Source organism: Prionailurus bengalensis, chromosome E2 (assembly GCF_016509475.1).
Source record: "Prionailurus bengalensis isolate Pbe53 chromosome E2, Fcat_Pben_1.1_paternal_pri, whole genome shotgun sequence".
Taxonomy (NCBI): Eukaryota; Metazoa; Chordata; class Mammalia; order Carnivora; family Felidae; genus Prionailurus; species Prionailurus bengalensis.
The window spans coordinates 15,152,304-15,168,982 of record NC_057352.1 but is presented as its reverse complement, the minus strand read 5'-3'; the positions used below and the strand labels follow the sequence as shown (position 1 = coordinate 15,168,982).

Below are 16,679 nucleotides of genomic sequence, written 5' to 3'. Positions count from 1 at the left end.
TCAGACACAGAAAAAAGTTTAATTCTGCTGCGGCGGAGGGTCCCGGCTCCGGCAGGGAGGGGAGGATTTGGTTTTGGATCTTGTTCATGGGGGGATTTATTTGGGGAAAGAGGAAGGGATAGGGGAGACTCTGGTCCTTCCAGTGGGACCTGCCCGGGAGAGTGTGTAGTGGGAAGAGGTAATCAGGAGAGAGAGGGAGACTGGACAAGATATGGGAGGGAGAAGAGACGGCGGGACAGAGAGAGACAAATAGGGAAGGACAGAGACATAAGACAAAGACGACATAGGGCGGGACAGAGAGGAAGGGAACAGAGAAAGGGGGACCCCAAGCCAGACCCGACGGGACCAGGGAGGTGAATGGGGTGGGGGTGGGGGCTTTGGAGGCCGCCGCGGGACAGAATAGGATCTAGTCCAGCCAGATACAAGAAATGGGCCCCTCGCCCCTGCCCCGGTCCCGGTCCCGGGCGGGGGGAGGGGGCTCGTGTCTCAGTGCTGCAGTGTCGGGGGGGCCCTGCCCCTCCCCGCGCTTCGCTGTGTAAGGCACCGGCTCCAGCGAGGTCCGCGAGCGCGCGGGGGGAGGGGCAGGAGGGGGACGAGGAGTCCTTGGAGGAGGGGGGCCCGGCTGCCCGCCCCCTAACTCCCCCGGGCCCGGGGGCGTGGCCAAGAGCTGCAGACGAGGCAGCCTCGCCCCCTTCAGGGAGGAGAAGGGCGCGTCTCCCCCTCCAGTCTGACCACTAGGCGCCGTGCTTTCGCCCCCGAGTCCTGCCCCAGCGTCCGGGTGGCTGGGCGTTTGTCCGCGGCACCCAGGCGTCCCGGCGCCCGCCCGCCGCTCAGACGGTACTCTCCAGCATCCACTCGGTGCTGGTAAAGGCCAGGCGTGCCCTGGCGGAGCCCAGCCCCAGGTCTCCGTCCTCCCCGGCCGCGCCCCCTCCGGCCCCGTCCAGGTGCGGCGTGGACCGGTGGCGCTTTGTCCGCCGGGCGCGGCGCGGGTAACTGTGGCTCTGGAAGAGTGCCCCGTAGTCCCCGTCGAACGAATAGCGCTGCTGCGGCCTCGGCCGGGCCGGGGTCCCCCCAGGAACCAGAGCTAGAGTGGGGGGCGCCGAAGCTGGCGGCCCCAGGGCCCCGGAACGGCTCCTCCGAGGGCCCGCCGTGGCCCGAGACTCCTCCCCAGAGATTTCCTCAGACGGCAGCAGGCACAGCGAGGTGGCTGAGCCGCCCAGGGAGCGTCCAAGGACGGCCTCTGGCTCGGTGGAATCCATCTCGGCGGCGGTGGCCTTCGCCTCGACCGCCAAAGCGGCAGCAGCTGGGGACGTCACCTCGCGCAGCGCCTCGTAACGGTCTTGCGCCGGCGGGGGCGGGGCCTGCGACGCGCCTGCGCCGTTGGTCTGCAAGCACACGTGGCTGACCCGCGGAGGCGACCTGGAGGTGCCCTTGACGCGGCGGCCATCTCCGTCGCCGTAGACCTTATAGCGGATCATGAGCAGAACGATGAAGACGAGGACCGAGGCGACGATGACGCCCCCAATGGCGATGATCATGGTGCCACCCAAGAAATGGGCCCTCAGTGGGCGGCAGGGCGCGGGATCCCCGGCAGTGGTAAACTGCACACAGCCCACCACTCGCGTGGCCGGCAGTGCAGTGGCCCCGTCGTCGTAGACTGCCAGCACGCACAGGTCGTAGGCGCGGCCTGCTGCCAGATCATTCACCAGGAAGGTCTGGCTGGTGGATGGGATCATCCTGCAGGAGGGGACGGCATCAGCACTGGGTTAGCTCCACTATGAACGGTACCGCTTCATTTGCGTGTCCCATCCGTGGTGACCAACAGGGAAAAAACCATGCATTCCTACCGATATTTCACTCTCTATGGGACAACAGCAGCCATTCAAGCACCAAACGTACATCCTCTCAGGACCACTGCTACAGGCCACGCCCCTCATCTGCAAGCCCAGACCTCAGAACCACTCCCTTTGGTGTTTCATCACCTGCTACGATAATATCTGCCATTCGTGTTCCCTCGTCTACATATCCTGGACCCTGCCTGGGAGGAGTACTATAGCTTTTAAATCCTGCCCTTAAGGAACATGCCTTTAATTTGGGCCAGCTGCCATTCAGAGTCTCTGATCTATAGATTTCCATCCTTGAAGGGGCCCCAATACTATATCCTGCATGTCCCATCCTCCCTCAAGTGGACACCGAAGTCAACTCACACCCCCTGTCTTACTGCTACTGGGACAACGGATGCTCTTCTAGTTTCTTTTTTCTACGTATTCCCATCCTTTCCGGGAAACCGTGATACAGGCCACGCCCCTCATCTGCATGTCCCACCTCGGGTACATATATCTAGCCGCCTCTGTCTATTTCCAAGCCCCTCAACTACATATTCCCACCCACCAAGGGGACCTGGCTATAGGCCACTCCACTTCTGGTTGACCAATCACTTCCAAGCCACACTCCACAGGGCCTACTACAGACGGTTTCCCTACTGTGCCTGGGACCATGTCCGCTCTTTGCGTGTCCTGCAATATCGATCACCTTGTGTTCATGCTGTGCCCCATACCACCAGAGGTCGTGAAATCATGCCCCCAGGGTAAATTTCATCCACAATCGGGTCAAAGGTAACCAAGCAAGCATGCCACTCTCTTGCTATAGGCCCCCGCCTTCTAACGAGGGACAGTGCAAAGAAGTGGTTATGCCGACAAAGCCTAGGGGCCTGTGTTTGAGTCTCTCTGCTGCCCCTTGCTAGCTCTGTGACCTTAGGCAAGTTTCTTAACATCTCTGTGCCTCATTTCCCCAAAATGGAGACAGTAAGAATTCTTCTGTCTTCTTCATAGAGAAAGTGTGAAGTATGAATGAGTTAACCTACCTAAAGCCTGGCACTGGATAATTTCATCATGATTAGCTTGCATCCCACCCAGTGCTGGCCAGTCACCCTCACCGTGGCTCACACTTTACTGCCAATGGCACTCTTCCCCAGCTGGAAGAGCATTCCCACTAGGCCTTGACCCTCTTCTGTTGGGCACATCTCTTCTGTGCTGTTGGCCACATCCAGCCTTGGCTAAGCCAGGACTGCCACATCCACATGGATTTGTATGCCCAGCACTCAACCTCACAAGCTCCCCTCACCTAAAAATCTCATAGTGGGTCGCCAGAGACAAGGACTGTTGCCCAAGACCATGTGGCAGGAGCTCCATCTCCTCTGAAAGGCCACGCCCCCCCCTCTCCACAGGCCTCTAGCCCCTCAGCAACTTCACATTCTCTCTAACAAGCCACCTCTGCCATCTCTGGTCCTGAACCCCACCTCAGCTCCCTTATAGCCAGAGCCACCCTTCAAACCAAAAGATTTCAAGTATGGTCCCCACCCCCCCACCCCCACCCATAAAGGCCTACCCCGTTTTCCAACTCACCCCCTGCCTGCCATTTCACACACTGCCCCCCACCCCTTCCAGCCTTGGGCCCCTGGCTGTAAGTCTTCCTCCTCCTCTCATCTCCTCTCCCAAAGAGCATTGGATTCCTCTTGCTCCTTTCCCCCAAAGTAACCAGTTGCTAGGGGCTCCCCACTTTTCAAGGACAGAGGCTGGCTCCTTAAGAAAGCTTCAGCCCATGTGTCTCTAATTGGCTGCAAGACGCAAGCAAGCAGCAGAGCAGGCTTCTGGTTGGATGTCACCTCCGCCCGTGGCAGCAGTGAGGAGGTTAACCCCTGCAGCACCGTAGCACAGGCATCTGCAATGGGGGACAGAGGACTGAACTGTGGCCTTGAGGGGAAAGGAAGAGAACAGGGGTCTGTTGCCCTGCTGGGGACACAGGGCCACCAACATCTGCATACATGCACGGTCTGAGGGTCTGTGAACTCCCCTCACCGCACCACACAGAGGCTAAGAGTTAGAGAAGAGAAACAGAGAGGTGGAGAGACACAGAAACTAAAAGCTATTGACAGAAATGTATTATCCTTCTCCCCTAATCCCTGCCTGGCAAAAAGGAGGGGCTCGATAAATGTGTGTTCAATGTATAAAGGGCAAGATTAGGAGTTAGAAGGGTTAGGGCTGGAATCCTGGTCACTTCCTCTGTGACCTTGAGCACGTGATTCCCCCACTGAGTCTCAGTTTCCCTGTCTATAAAAAGGGAAGGGGGATCATGACTGCTTCACGGCAGAGTTGGGAAGCTCAAATGAGATAGCACATGGCCTAGCACGGAGCAGGGGCTTGGTGCCTCATAAGGACAGGAGGGAGAGACGGGACAGACAGAGGCAAAAGCAAGAGAATTGGTGGGAGAAAGTAGCCCTTTAATGCCTGTCTATGCTGTACAGATCTGTCCACACCAGGGCAAGGGCTGCTAACCCAGTGGATGGTGGAAATAACTTAGGTGTGTCTATAAAATGGGAGGGGGTATCATCATTGCTTCACAACAAAGTAGGGAGGAGGATCAAATGGTCATTTATATATTTTTCTCATACTTTTCGTTCCTGATTCGTTTAATGTACCTGATGTGTTGCTAACAGTAACGCTGGTATGGGTTAATCATAAGTGTGTGAGAATATTTCATGTTCCAAAATGTTTAACTGACAAGGTGCAGGATCAAGCACCCTCGGCCAGCAGTGACCTAGACCATGAACCCCAGAGAGCAGGGATGCTGCTGGGCACGTTCACTATTATAACTCCAGTGCCCGGCCCTAGTCTGGCTCGTGTGGGTCCTCGACGAAGATTTACTAAACGCAGGAAAACCAGAAAGAGATAGGGAGACAGAACTAGAGAGGAGGAGACAGGGCGGGTGAGGGCCCAAGACAACTCCGCATGTCCATCTAGAGAACCACAGCTGAGCAAGAAGGCCAACGGAGTGGGCAGATGGGAGGGTGGGCCCCTGGAGGAGGTAGAGGTCCTGGGACTGCAGCACCCACCTGTAGACAAGGGAGTCATCTGCGGAGCTGTTGTACTGGACCTGGTACATGCGGATGCCGGGCACGGGCCTCTGGGCCGGCCAGCGGATGAGCACCGAGTTCGAGGTGAGCTCGGCCGCCACGAGCCGGCGCTCAGCGGCCGATTCGTTGGCACCGGGTCGGCCGGGCGTGGCGATGTCTGAGGAGCCGGGCTCGGTGAGGGGCGGTGGGGCGGCCGGCGGGGGCGCCATCAGAGGCAGGGGTACCACGCACACCTCCACGGGGGCCGTCGCTTCCCCAGCGGCATTGGAGGCGATGCACGTGAAGGTGCCACTGTCCCTTAAGGTGGTGATGGTTACATCCAGTGTCCCATCCCCCCGAACCCGGGTCCGGCTCGAGTTCCCCAGCAACCGCCCATCGGGTGCGACCCAATGCACCACGGGCTCAGGGTCACCCACAGCGCGGCACCGCAGGCTGACCGCCTGGCCCTCCACCACCAGGGCCCGGCCCCCCGCCTGCCGTGTAATCAGCGGGGGTTCACACAGGAACTCTTCCTCGGGAATGGACCAGAAGTAGCGGTCGGTGAGGTGCTCCGGGGTGGCGCACGTCTCCAGGTCGTCCTCTCGGGTCAGCCGCCGCAGCCACAGCAGCTCGCAATTGCAGTGCAGAGGGTTGCCGCCGAAGCTGACCGTGAGCGGCGTGGGCGGCTTCGGCCCCGAACCTTGGGACCTCAGGAAGAGCCCATCGGGGGGCAGTTTATGGAGGCGGTTGGAGGTCATGTCCAGGCGAACCAGTTTGTGCAGCTGCACAAAGGTACCTTCAGCGATATGGTCGATGAGATTGTGGTCCAGCGTGAGGGTGTTCAGGTTCACCATCTGGCCCACAGCCTCCCACGGCAGGGCCTCGAGATTGTTGTAGGACAGATCCAGGTCCTCCACGGTGGACAGGAAGGCGTCGAAGGCAGCTGACTCGACCCGGCGGATCTGGTTGTTGCCGAGGATCAGGTGGCGAAGGTTGCCCAAGCCACGGAGCTGGTCGCCACGCACCTCGGCCAGGCGGTTGCTGTCGAGGTGCAGGGCGCGGAGGGCGCGGAGGTCAGCGAAGGCGCCGGCAGCCACCTGGCCGATGGTGTTACGGGACAGGGTGAGGTGCACCAGGCTGGTCATGTTGGCGAAGTCTCTGCGGCGGACAGCCGCGATGAAGTTGTCAGTGAGCCGCAGCTCCACCACGCGCCGGTCGATGGCCGGCGGCACGAAGAGCAAGCCGGTCTTGGCGCACAGCATGGTCAGCGTGGGCGCCACGTTTTGGCAGATGCAGCGGCCGGGGCAGGGCTGCCCACGGGATGCCCCGGCCCAGAGCAGCAGCAGAAAGGGCAGGGCGGCAGGTGGCGGCGAGGGGAGCGCCGAGGAGAAGGGGCCCGGAGCCATGGTGCAGCGGGAAGGCAGGAGGAGTGGGGCGGGAGACCTGCAAGGGAACGAGATGGGTTACCCAGGCACAGGGCTTGACCACCAGCCTGGCCACCCACAATGTCCTGCTAGAAGTCTGCCTCAGGTCCCTGCCTTCCTGACATCCAGTCTGAACAGAGACAGGACTGATCATCACCTGGCATGCATTTGTTGTTAACAGACAATATTTCCATGCTGGTTAGTAAATTACACGGCCCTCCACCCCCCACCCCCAGGGTCCTAATCCCAACTCTGACCTTCCTCTAGGAGGCCCAGACCTCTCATGATTTTCCAACCAGAGGGGTGCGGTGACACCCGGCCCAGTCTGGGCCTTCCAGTACCCACTAAATATTTTTAAAAATCAGGGTTGACTAGGGTTTAAGGTTGTGGATTTCAAAGCCATAGTCCCCGGGTTCAGATTCCAGCTCTGACACTTACTAGCTGTGTGACCTCGGGCAAGTGTCTGAACCTCTCTGAATCTCGGTTTCTTCATCTGTAAAATGGAGATAAAAACAGGCCTTACCTCTGTGAGGATTAACTGGATCAATGAGCATAGTGTACTTAGAACTGTGCCTGGAACATAAAATGTGTTCAATACGTGTTGGTAATTATTCTCATCATGATCATTGAGGGCCCAATATATGCCAGGTACAGAAGTGTACACTATTATTAAGAGTAAGTGCTCTGAAATCAAACAGACTCAGGTTCAGTCCTGGCTCCCCACTAGCTGGTTCTGTGACCGCAGACCAATGATTTCCCATAACTAGGCCATAATTTCCTAATTTGTACAACGGGATGACAATCATACCATCTTTGCAGGGTTGTTGCAAGGGTTCAGTGAGCTCATTCATTGGGGCCACTGAGCACAAGGCCTGACACACAGTAAGTATCCAGTAAATGTTAAGGGGAACCACTACCACCACCACCCCCACACACACACCCTTGGGAGTGGCAGAGGGAATCTGAAGTTAGGAGGCGCTGAGAAAAACACAGCAGTCTCCGTCCTAGTCTTGGGAAGTCCTTCTCTGAACCTGGTTTCATCCTGGGCTCTGGTGAGCTCCCAAACAGCGGGCAGACTTCCACGCTCACATCAGCGGGCACATACAAGGCCCCATACATGCCCACACTCACACACACCCTCACACACTCACGCTATGCCTCTGCTCCAGGCAAAACCTTCCGGCAGGGATTCCCCTGCGGCGGCTGCAGCCCACGACATGTCAGTTCCCATCACAACACCGGGTGGGTGGGGGGGTGAACAGGGAAGGATGGGAAGGGGGCGTCCCTGAAACTGTTTTCACCCCTACCCCGCACCCAGTCCCTTGCTGGCCCACCTCCTAGGGATCTGCAGTTTGGGGCTGTGGCCTGCTGTGGCCCTGATCCTTCAGCCTGTGGGGAGGGGGACCAAGAGAGTCAGAGAGAGAGGGGCAAAGAGACAGGGAGAGACAAGTGGGCAAGGGGGGAGATGCACTGGCAGACACAGAGACACAGAGTCAGAGAGAGAGACAAAGGGACAAAAAGAAAAAGAAACTGAGGGGCGCCTGGCTGGCTCAGTCAGTAGAGCATGTGACCCTTGATCGCAGCGTGGTGAGTTCGAGCCCCCATTGGGCAAAGAGCTTAAATAAATAAATAAATAAATAAATAAATAAATAAATAAGGAAAAGAGAAAGAGTCTGAAAGAAAGGTGCAGAGGCAAGGAGCCAGCCTGAAACCAAGACAGACTGGAGCACTAAGAAGGGAGGAAACAAGCAGAGAAGGGCGTTGAGCCCAAGAGATGGGGAGAGGAAGAGTGAGGGAGAGGCGGGAAGTGATCCTAAGAGATTACAGAGAGACCAAGATGGAGGAAGAGATAGAGACAGAGGGACAGCGCCCGGGGCTGGAGAGAGAAAAAGAGGCAGAGGCAGGGCATCCCAGCATCTCTGAGCACCCCCTATTAATTTGTCTTGCGATCCTCCTGGGATAAAGCTCTGTATCGAATGGAAAACCTGAAAGGCGGAACTCCTGAGTTGGGAGGCCCAGCTCTGCACCTGCCTGCCTGTGGGGTCTCTAAGGCTCAGAACCCCGATCTATGAAACAGAAGTGCCCAGTTTTGCCTCCCACAGCTGGGGTGGGACTCGAGTCGAAGGGATAATAACAGCAATGAAAATAGCTAACATTTCTTGAGAGGTAGTGCAGCATTGCAAGAAAGAATCTGGGCCTGGCCGCTCAGGTTCACACCCCAGTTCCCCGTTGCGCGACTTGAATCCAGTGACTTCCCCTCTTTGTGCCTCAGTGTGCTCCTCTATAAAATGGGGATAATGATAGCACCTACCTCATGGGGTTGTTACGAAGTATAACACACTGTAACATGTTCAGAATAGTTCCTGACAGACTAAACACTACATAAGTGTTAGCAGCTATTATTAACATCATCACCATCATCATCACCATCATTATTATTGTATCATTTTCTCTGCCTCTCTCCCAGCCACTAGCCGATCAGTCTACCAGGAGATCTTCCCACATGCATGCACGCACACACACACACAAAAGGGTAAACCATGTCGCTCTCCAAATGCGAGGTTCACTTCATGTCACGAAACTCTCTGTACCCCCTACTGATATCATCAGGAGACTTCCTTGTCCCAACCACCTGACCCACCCAGAGAGGGGATGCTTCCAGGCCCGAAACCCCCACCTACCACCCATGCCCTGGCTCTACCACGAGCCCTGATCCAAACATGATGCTCCTGATCTTGTTGTCATGGCCGCCCCTTCCCCCCCCCCCCCCCCCGCCCCGGGGCCCTTTCGACACTGCCATACCCTGCCCTGAAATCCATACCAGGCAGGGCTCCAGGCCTCCAGCTGGCTCAGAACAGGCCCAATCACTCCACATCTCTCTCCCCAGCCTGAGGGACCCCACTCACCTCTCTGCAGGGAGTTAGGGCCTGGGCCGGTACCTGCAAAGGAACAAAATGACCCTATTAGCATCCTTCTGGCTCCTCTTTGAAGACCTGCCTCAGAGACCATCTCAGCCAAGGAAGTCCCTGGTGTGATCATTCTCTCAGCCCTCCTGCTGCAGGCTCTGCATAGGCTCAGACAGACCCAGTGAGTTGTTTCTGGAATCCAGGCAGTCTGGGTCTCAGGACTATTCACCCTCCAAAACCCAGGAGTCCGGGGCTTTAACTCTTTGTCCTCTGTGGGCCCAAGAGGCCAGGAACCGCAGCCCCTTCCCCTTCCTTCCACCCTGGTGTCTACAACCCCAGCTTCCTCCTCCTTCAAACTCCAGAGTCCAGGTCTCAGTTTCTTCCTTTCTCAAGACCCAGGAATCTGGCCTCCCAGCAGCCTTCTCGGATCCAGGATTCCAGGCTTCCAGTCTCCTCCTTCCAGAGTTCACATCCTAGTCCTCCAACTTCAAAGAGCTGAGTGGTACTGGGGGTAGGAAAGAACCAGCGGTCCCCATCCTTGCCATTACACCATTGTCACACCAACATGTGTGGACATGCCAAAACCCACATGGGCCCAAGTCTCTACATCTGGATTTCCATGGACCCACCAGCATGATGTGTGCCCCCCACCCTCCATGGCCTCTTAGCCCAGCATGTGGACGCCCTTGTGTCCTTGGACCCCCTGGATGGACCCCAGCATACCACGGCTCACACCACATGGGCCCAAATCTCACTGGGCCAAGAAGTGGGGTCAGCCTTATGCCAGGAAGACAGGCACATGTGTGCATGCGCCCTGCACATAGACCAGTCCCAGAGACCAACACTGACACATAAATGGACTCACAACATAGACCCACACCCTCAAGGTTGACACAACCTGCACACAACCTGCACACAACCACACATGTACAACATTGACTTTCCCTTGCACATTCATATATACATATGCACACACACAACAGAGAAACCCATGTGCCTTCTTGCAGACAATCGGATACATGCACCTATAAGAGAGAAACACGTGCACACTAGCCAACACACAGGGGCACACACATATATACTCACTTGCACAATCAAAGATATACAGGTGCATGCTTTTAAACGTCCAAACACACTCATACACACTCATACAACTTCACATATCCCCACGTTGCATGGTCACAAAACTGATATATCTGCACACCAACAGATGCCCAAATGCACACCCTAGCTGATACACACCTCACACACATGACACAGAACTACAAGCACACACAGACACACAAAACTGATACACAAGCACACAGGCACAAAAAGATTCACCTTGCACAGACATTCTGAGATGTTCACTCATAAGACACATGCTCACACAACAGCCCTGTGAGGGATTTACACACTTCCAAAATGCATACACAATATTGAACCACGGTAGCACAGTCAACAGATAGGCATAGATTCACACTCACATACAGTCATGAACACACATCCCTCCTGGCCCTGAGGTGCCCCCACCCCACCTACTTCCCAGGCCAAAGAAATCCTAGCATCCTTCCCTCCCAGCACATCCCCCCCAACCCCCAACCAAGGCACAAGCCAGGGCCTGAGGTCAGAGTTCGGCAGGTGGAGTCTCAAAGGGTTGGGGGACTGAGTCCCAGAGCCCCGCCACAAGGCAGCCCAGAGGTCCCCCGGCCTGGCCATCTGTATGCCGGCAAGTCCGGCCCCATCTGAGGAGATCTGGCGGGCGGGGGGGATTGGGGTGGGGTGGGTGGGGAAGGGCTGGGTCTGTGCCCCTCCCCTCGGGCCCATCTGTCCATCCCTCGGCCTCTCATCCCTCCATCTGTCCACCTACCGGCCGCCCATCCCCCCCACCCCCAGCCACCGGGAAGGGGAAGACATGGCCGTCTCCCCCAAGGACCGCTGAGGACCCCCAATTGACATAGACCGAGGGAGCGGCAAACTCCCCTCCCCCAAAGCCACACAGAGGCCTGGTCCCACAAGGAACGAGCCCCAGCCCCCGGCCGGGAGCCTGACGTGGACGCACAGACACACACCCTCGGAGACACACAACCCGCAGACACACACATACACACACACACAAATGGACACCAGGACGGGCACACCCGGCTACACAAACCCTCGGATGGACATCCAACCTGGACACAAACACCCAGCGCAGCCAGCCCCGCGCATACACTCGTGGGGGGGGGGGGGGACACACACCTGGGCACACAACCCACGCACACACACCTGCACACAGCCCCTCCGATGGGCGCGCGACAGCCCCCCAGACACACAGCCAGAGGAGCAGCCGCTCGGGGGACACACGCGCGCGGCCGGACACAGCACCTCGGCTCGACACCCAGCACACACCCGGATGGCCACACAAGCAGGGCGCCGCACACGCCGGCGCCGGGCACACACAGGGCCGCGCGAGCGCACGCCGGGCCCGCCGCAGCGCCGCGGACACACACTCACACGCTCGCACGCTCACACCCGCGCTCCCACCGGCGCCCCCGCCCGCCGCCTCCCCGGCCGCTGCGGGCCGCGCTCACCCAGCCCGGGGGGGCCCCGGGCCCGGCCCCGCCGCCGCCGCCTCGCTCCGCGCCATGGTGGGGGGAGGGCCGGGGGAGGGGGCGCGGTGCCGCGGGGCCGCCTCCCTCCCGCCTCCCGCCCTCCCTCCCGAGCCGCCGCCGAGCTCCGCCCTCCGCGCCGCCCGCCGCCGGAGCCCAGCCGCCACCACCGCCGCAAGGGGGGAGGGGGCGCCGACCGGAGGGGGCGGGCGGGGCGGCCGCGCAGCCCAGACCCCCGCTCCGGGGCCCGCCGCAGACCCCTCTCCACTGCGGAGCCGCCGGCCCGCCCCCGACCCCTCCCCAGCCCCACCCCCAGCCCTGCCGGCTTCCCCAGAGACCCCCCAGACCACGCCCCAACTGGCGTGGGGACTCGGCGGAGATCTCGGGAGCGTGTCCCAATACCCAGGGGAACCTCAGGCCATGCCTTACCTCCTTGGAGGACCCAGACCATGTCCTGCAGCCACCCAGGACCACAAACCATGTCCTACGCTCCTTGGTGACCTCAGACTCTGCCCCATATTCCATCGGGGACCCCAGACCATATCCCAGCACCTAAGGGGATCCGGAGCACCCCCATCAGGGACCCTAAATCATACCACAACATTCAGGTATGAATGTTACCACGCCCCAGAGAGGACCCAAACCATATATCAATATCTAGGGAGACACCAGATCATGTCTTACTCCCTCTGGGGACCCAAACCATATCCTACTGCTTCTTGGAGACCCCAGCAGTGTCCTTCCACACACCATTCCTTGACCCCCAATAGGGACTCCAGACCACGTCTAGTTTCTAGGAGGACCCCAAAATGTCTCTTATTCCCCCTAACTTTCCTCATTACCCCCAGTTAGATCCCAGACCATGCTCCCTTCTAAGGCACCCCTTGGTTTCCAGAACCCCTGATTTGCCCCAGATTCTTTCCCTGCATCCTTCCTGTTCCTATTCTCTCTTTTGGACCCGGGAGACCCTTCCCCTTCCCTGTGACTTCCATGGATACCAGGATTCCCTACTCCCTCCTTGGTTAGATTCCTTTCTTGACCAACTCTTATTCAATAGCTGACCCCTAGCCCCTCCCCCAAATCCCACTGAGTGTCTCTGGCCACTCTCCACCTCTTTCTGAGATACTCACCAGACCCCCAAACCCATCAAGGCCTCCCCTCCAAATCCACCTTATTGCAGTCCCTGGCTCCCTGGCAGCTCAACCCCTTCCAGTTTTGGATCCTACTGTATCAAGGTCCTCTGCCAAACCCCTTCCCTAAATTCTTCCTAGTCACGTCATGGCACAAAGCCTGCTTGCCCCCCACCCCCAGATCAAGGGCACCTCTGCAGAGCCTCCCCTCTAGTAAACCTTGACCCCACTCACAACCATTAGATGCCCGCCCCCCGGAGGACACTCACAATTCCCCCCCACTCAGTCTTCAGATTCCAACATCACCACCACTATCACCACCGCCACCTCCCACCCTGGTTCCTGGTGCTCCCTGATGGGATACGGAGGTCCAGGGCTGGGAGCACGGAGAGAGAAGAGTAACAACAGCAAAAGTGGACACATGTCCAGCACTGTTGTGCGCCAGGAATGGTTCTATGGGCTTCACAAACATGACTTCAGTTAATCCTTCCAGGAGCCAGACGAGGAGGCCCCATCACATCCTGATTTTACAGATGAGGAAAATAAAACCACAGAGAGGTTAGGTAACTTGCCTCAAGTCACACAGATAAGGGAAAGGAAGGGGAGGGCGGACCTGGGATGGACAGGAGGGAAAAAGACAGGATGAGAAGATAGATGAAAATTAGAGAGACAGAGATCCTCAGAGATAGGGAAACAAAGAGCCTGAGCCCAAGCAGAGAGCCCCACCCCCACCCCACAGACTGAAACTCTGGCCCCGCCCACCTCTTGACCTCTTCCCAGAGCTCTGGTTTCCCTGTCCCAACCAACCATGATCTTTCTACTTCTCCAATATATCAGTTCATCACAGCTCCTGGGGTCTTTGCACTCTTTCCCACTGTAGTGATTCCTCCTTTTCATCCAAGTCTTAACTCAAATGCAATCGCTTCAGAGAGGCCTTCCTTTCCCAGCCCCAGTTCACACCTGCACCCCTACCAATTGTCCTCATGTCTGCAGGTTACTCTGAAATACATAAAAAATAAGATGGATTGACGGAAGGGTTGATGGATGGGTTTATGATAAAGCAAAAGATAAAACATTAATGGTAGAATTTAGGTGGTGGGTATATGGGTGTTCACTGTAAAATTATTTTCAACTCTGCTGCCTGTTTGAAATCTTTCATAATAAATGTTGGGAGGCGAGCCAGAGGGCTCTCCTAGAGACTAAGGAGGCAGCAAAAGCATAGTCCCAACAGGTCCCACTATTTCTATCTATCACATCACCTCATTTTATTTCCTACATGGCACTTATGCTTGTTAATCATCGTGTTTGCTTCTTCGCCTCTTTACTGTGTACTTATCTGTTGATTGCCTATTGTCTAGTCATTGATCTATAAGCCTCCTGAGGGGAGTGGCATGGGCACCACTTTTCTCTGGTGTCCACAACAATGAACGGCACCCAGGAGGTGCTCAGTAAAGACGTGTTCTTGAATGGCTCTTAGGAGAAGGCCTGGGAGCCGGGCCCACTCCAGACTCACTGCAGGGGCCACACTCAGCAATAAACATAATGCCCCAGCCTGGGGTCACTGGAAGGGAAGGGGGATACCCGGGGGGGGGGGGGGGGGAGTGGGGGCGGGTAGAGAATGTCCCCTAAGGTCAGGGAATGTGAATTGGCCTGAAAAGAGGGCAACAGGTAGAAGTTTCCCTCTGCGTTGATTCCTGACCCAGATTTTCTGACACCCAAAACCATTCTCACACTTCCACAGTTCGGCCCCGCCCCCAAGCCTAGGTCCACCCGGTCTCCAAGACTCCGCCCAAAGCAAAACTCCCCAGCCCTTTCTGACCTAAGTTTGCCCCTCAAGCCTAGGTCCACCCACCAATCCCCCCACACTTAGCCCCTGCACTCCCCCCTGCACCTTAAACTCCACCCCAAAAGCATCTAGCTTTCAGGCCGGGCACTGGTCCCTTTTGCCAAGTCCTTTTGCCATTCTCAGTTCTGCCCTAAATCCCGTTTCTTCCTCTCCAACATAAGCCCTACTTTCCTTGAAGGTTAGCAAGGAGAAGTGCCCCCAGGGAAAACCTACAGCCTGGATTTAAAAATTACAGAGCCTGGATCTGCGGAAACCCAGGAGAAGGTTGGTGGAGAGAAGGTGGTCCCTAGTTTGTTTGGGGGCCCCTTGAAGGAGTGGCCCCAAAGCTAGAGCCACGCCCCATTGTGCTGACTCTCCATTGGATAGTGTATTCTGTTATGGCCTCTCTGATTGGTTCCCCCACAATCCCTCTAGCCAAACCTACTCTGCATTGGGCAGTCCCTAGAGCCACCCTCTCTGATTGGTCCTTGCTTTCCAAACTCCCTGCTCCTGATTGGGCAACTCCTCGTACATGCTTCTTTCTGATTGGATTGTTTGCAATCATGAGCCTGGATGCCGACAGAAGTTCAACTACGTGGGAAGGAGGAAGAGCTGATTCCCTAAACCCCCTGCCTGAGAAAGGGAGTGGCCATTGACCACCAGATAGCCTTGAGTTGGAAGTTTTAACTGTACAAACCACTACCAGTGGGACTTCAGGCAATTACCTTTGGCTTTGCCAAAATTTTTGCCTCAGTTTACTCATCTGTAAATTGGGGATAATAAGGATGCCATCTTCATAGGGTATTGTAAGGATTAAATGAGTTAATACCTATAAAGTGCTTATGGAAGTACCTGGCACATAGGAAGCCCTCAATCAGAGCGTTAACTGTTATTAATTTGATCACGTAAGTGCATGACCTTGGACAAGTTCTTTTGCCTCTCAGACCTCTGCAGGAGGGCAGTTGCTTGGCCTCTTAATTGAACGGCCCCTCCTATCCCCGGCCCTCTTCTTCCATCTCTAGCCATCAGAGACTGAGGCTATGATCAGAGGGAGAAGTAGAGACGTGCCTGGCCAGAGATGGGGTGGGGAGGGCACCAGGACTGGTGTCAGAGAGGAGCTCAAATCCGCCCCTCCCCCAAATGCTGGCAGGGGGCGGAGAGAGGGGGGCGACTTATCTTTGCAAAGGGCTGGTCCAGTCTGGAAACAAGGGGGGCAAGTGTTGAGTTGAGCGGAGTGATGAGGGGGATGGTGTGCTCTGGCTGGGAGGGCTGGGGAGGGCTTGGAGCTGGGCTTGTGGACCCTCCCCCAGGAATGACAGGGCTGGGGGAGGGGCTGCCCAAACCCAAGGTCATTGTGTCACTGTTTCCATGGCAACGAACACCTCTCAACAGGGAACCTGGAAGGGGGGGGGGTTGGGGAGGGAGCTCCCAGGTCCCTGGATCTGGGGACAGAGGGAGGAACAGAGACCAGGAGGAGAAGCAAAGAGAAAGAAAGGGTGATTTATCTCTGTGAAGACCTGCCCATCTCAGAACTCTCGGACCCTGGTACACCGTGGGTGCTCAATAAATGTCCCTCAGGGACAAAGAGAGCCTGAGAGAGTCAAAGCCTCAGAGATGCCAGAAGAAAGAAAACTCTCCAGACTGGGGCGGGTAGGGTGTCCCTTTCCTGCCCTTCAACCTCATACCCCTCAGGGGTCCACTGAGAGTCCAGGATCCTCTCCCCTATCCCAGTCTGGGGCCCCCAGGCCTACCTAAGTACACAAACCACTCACCCCGGCAAAGCCCTTGAAGCAATTACATTTGATCCTTTAACAACTTTTCTGCCTTTAAATTCTTCCTGCCTGGGGCTCACTGAGGAAAGTAGCATTCAGTGCAGGCTAATGTCTGATGCCCCTAGAGCCGGGGGTGGGCAAGTGGGAGGAGGGAAAATGGG

At 56.9% G+C, this 16,679-nt stretch overlaps 1 protein-coding gene across 5 annotated transcripts; it reads right to left on the bottom strand.

The window, feature by feature from the left end:
* LRFN1 (leucine rich repeat and fibronectin type III domain containing 1) lies at positions 1-11,829 on the bottom strand. 5 transcript variants are annotated; one of them, XM_043598956.1, is made up of 5 exons: positions 11,774-11,829; positions 9,222-9,254; positions 6,754-6,808; positions 4,892-6,334; positions 1-1,737 (listed from the first exon to the last, which is right to left on the bottom strand). In XM_043598956.1, exons 4-5 carry the CDS (start codon positions 6,295-6,297, stop codon positions 831-833), a joined length of 2,313 nt encoding a protein of 770 aa, XP_043454891.1. In that variant the 5' UTR covers positions 6,298-6,334; positions 6,754-6,808; positions 9,222-9,254; positions 11,774-11,829; the 3' UTR covers positions 1-830. The 5 variants fall into 5 exon arrangements, with proteins under 5 accessions (XP_043454891.1, XP_043454890.1, XP_043454893.1 ...); XM_043598955.1 differs by having other exon boundaries at positions 9,137-9,254; positions 11,774-11,823; XM_043598958.1 differs by lacking the exons at positions 6,754-6,808; positions 11,774-11,829 and adding an exon at positions 6,839-6,888 and having other exon boundaries at positions 9,137-10,735.
* Positions 11,830-16,679: the final 4,850 nt, after the last annotated feature.

What these genes read in the sequence shown, in the direction of transcription:
- LRFN1 (XM_043598956.1), bottom strand. Translation starts at nt 6,297, where the DNA reads ATGGCTCCGGGCCCCTTCTCCTCGGCGCTCCCCTCGCCGCCACCTGCC. An exon ending in GATGACTCCCTTGTCTACAG is followed by an intron (nt 1,738 to 4,891) that starts GTGGGTGCTGCA and finishes CCCCTCCTGCAG; the next exon opens with GATGATCCCATCCACCAGCC.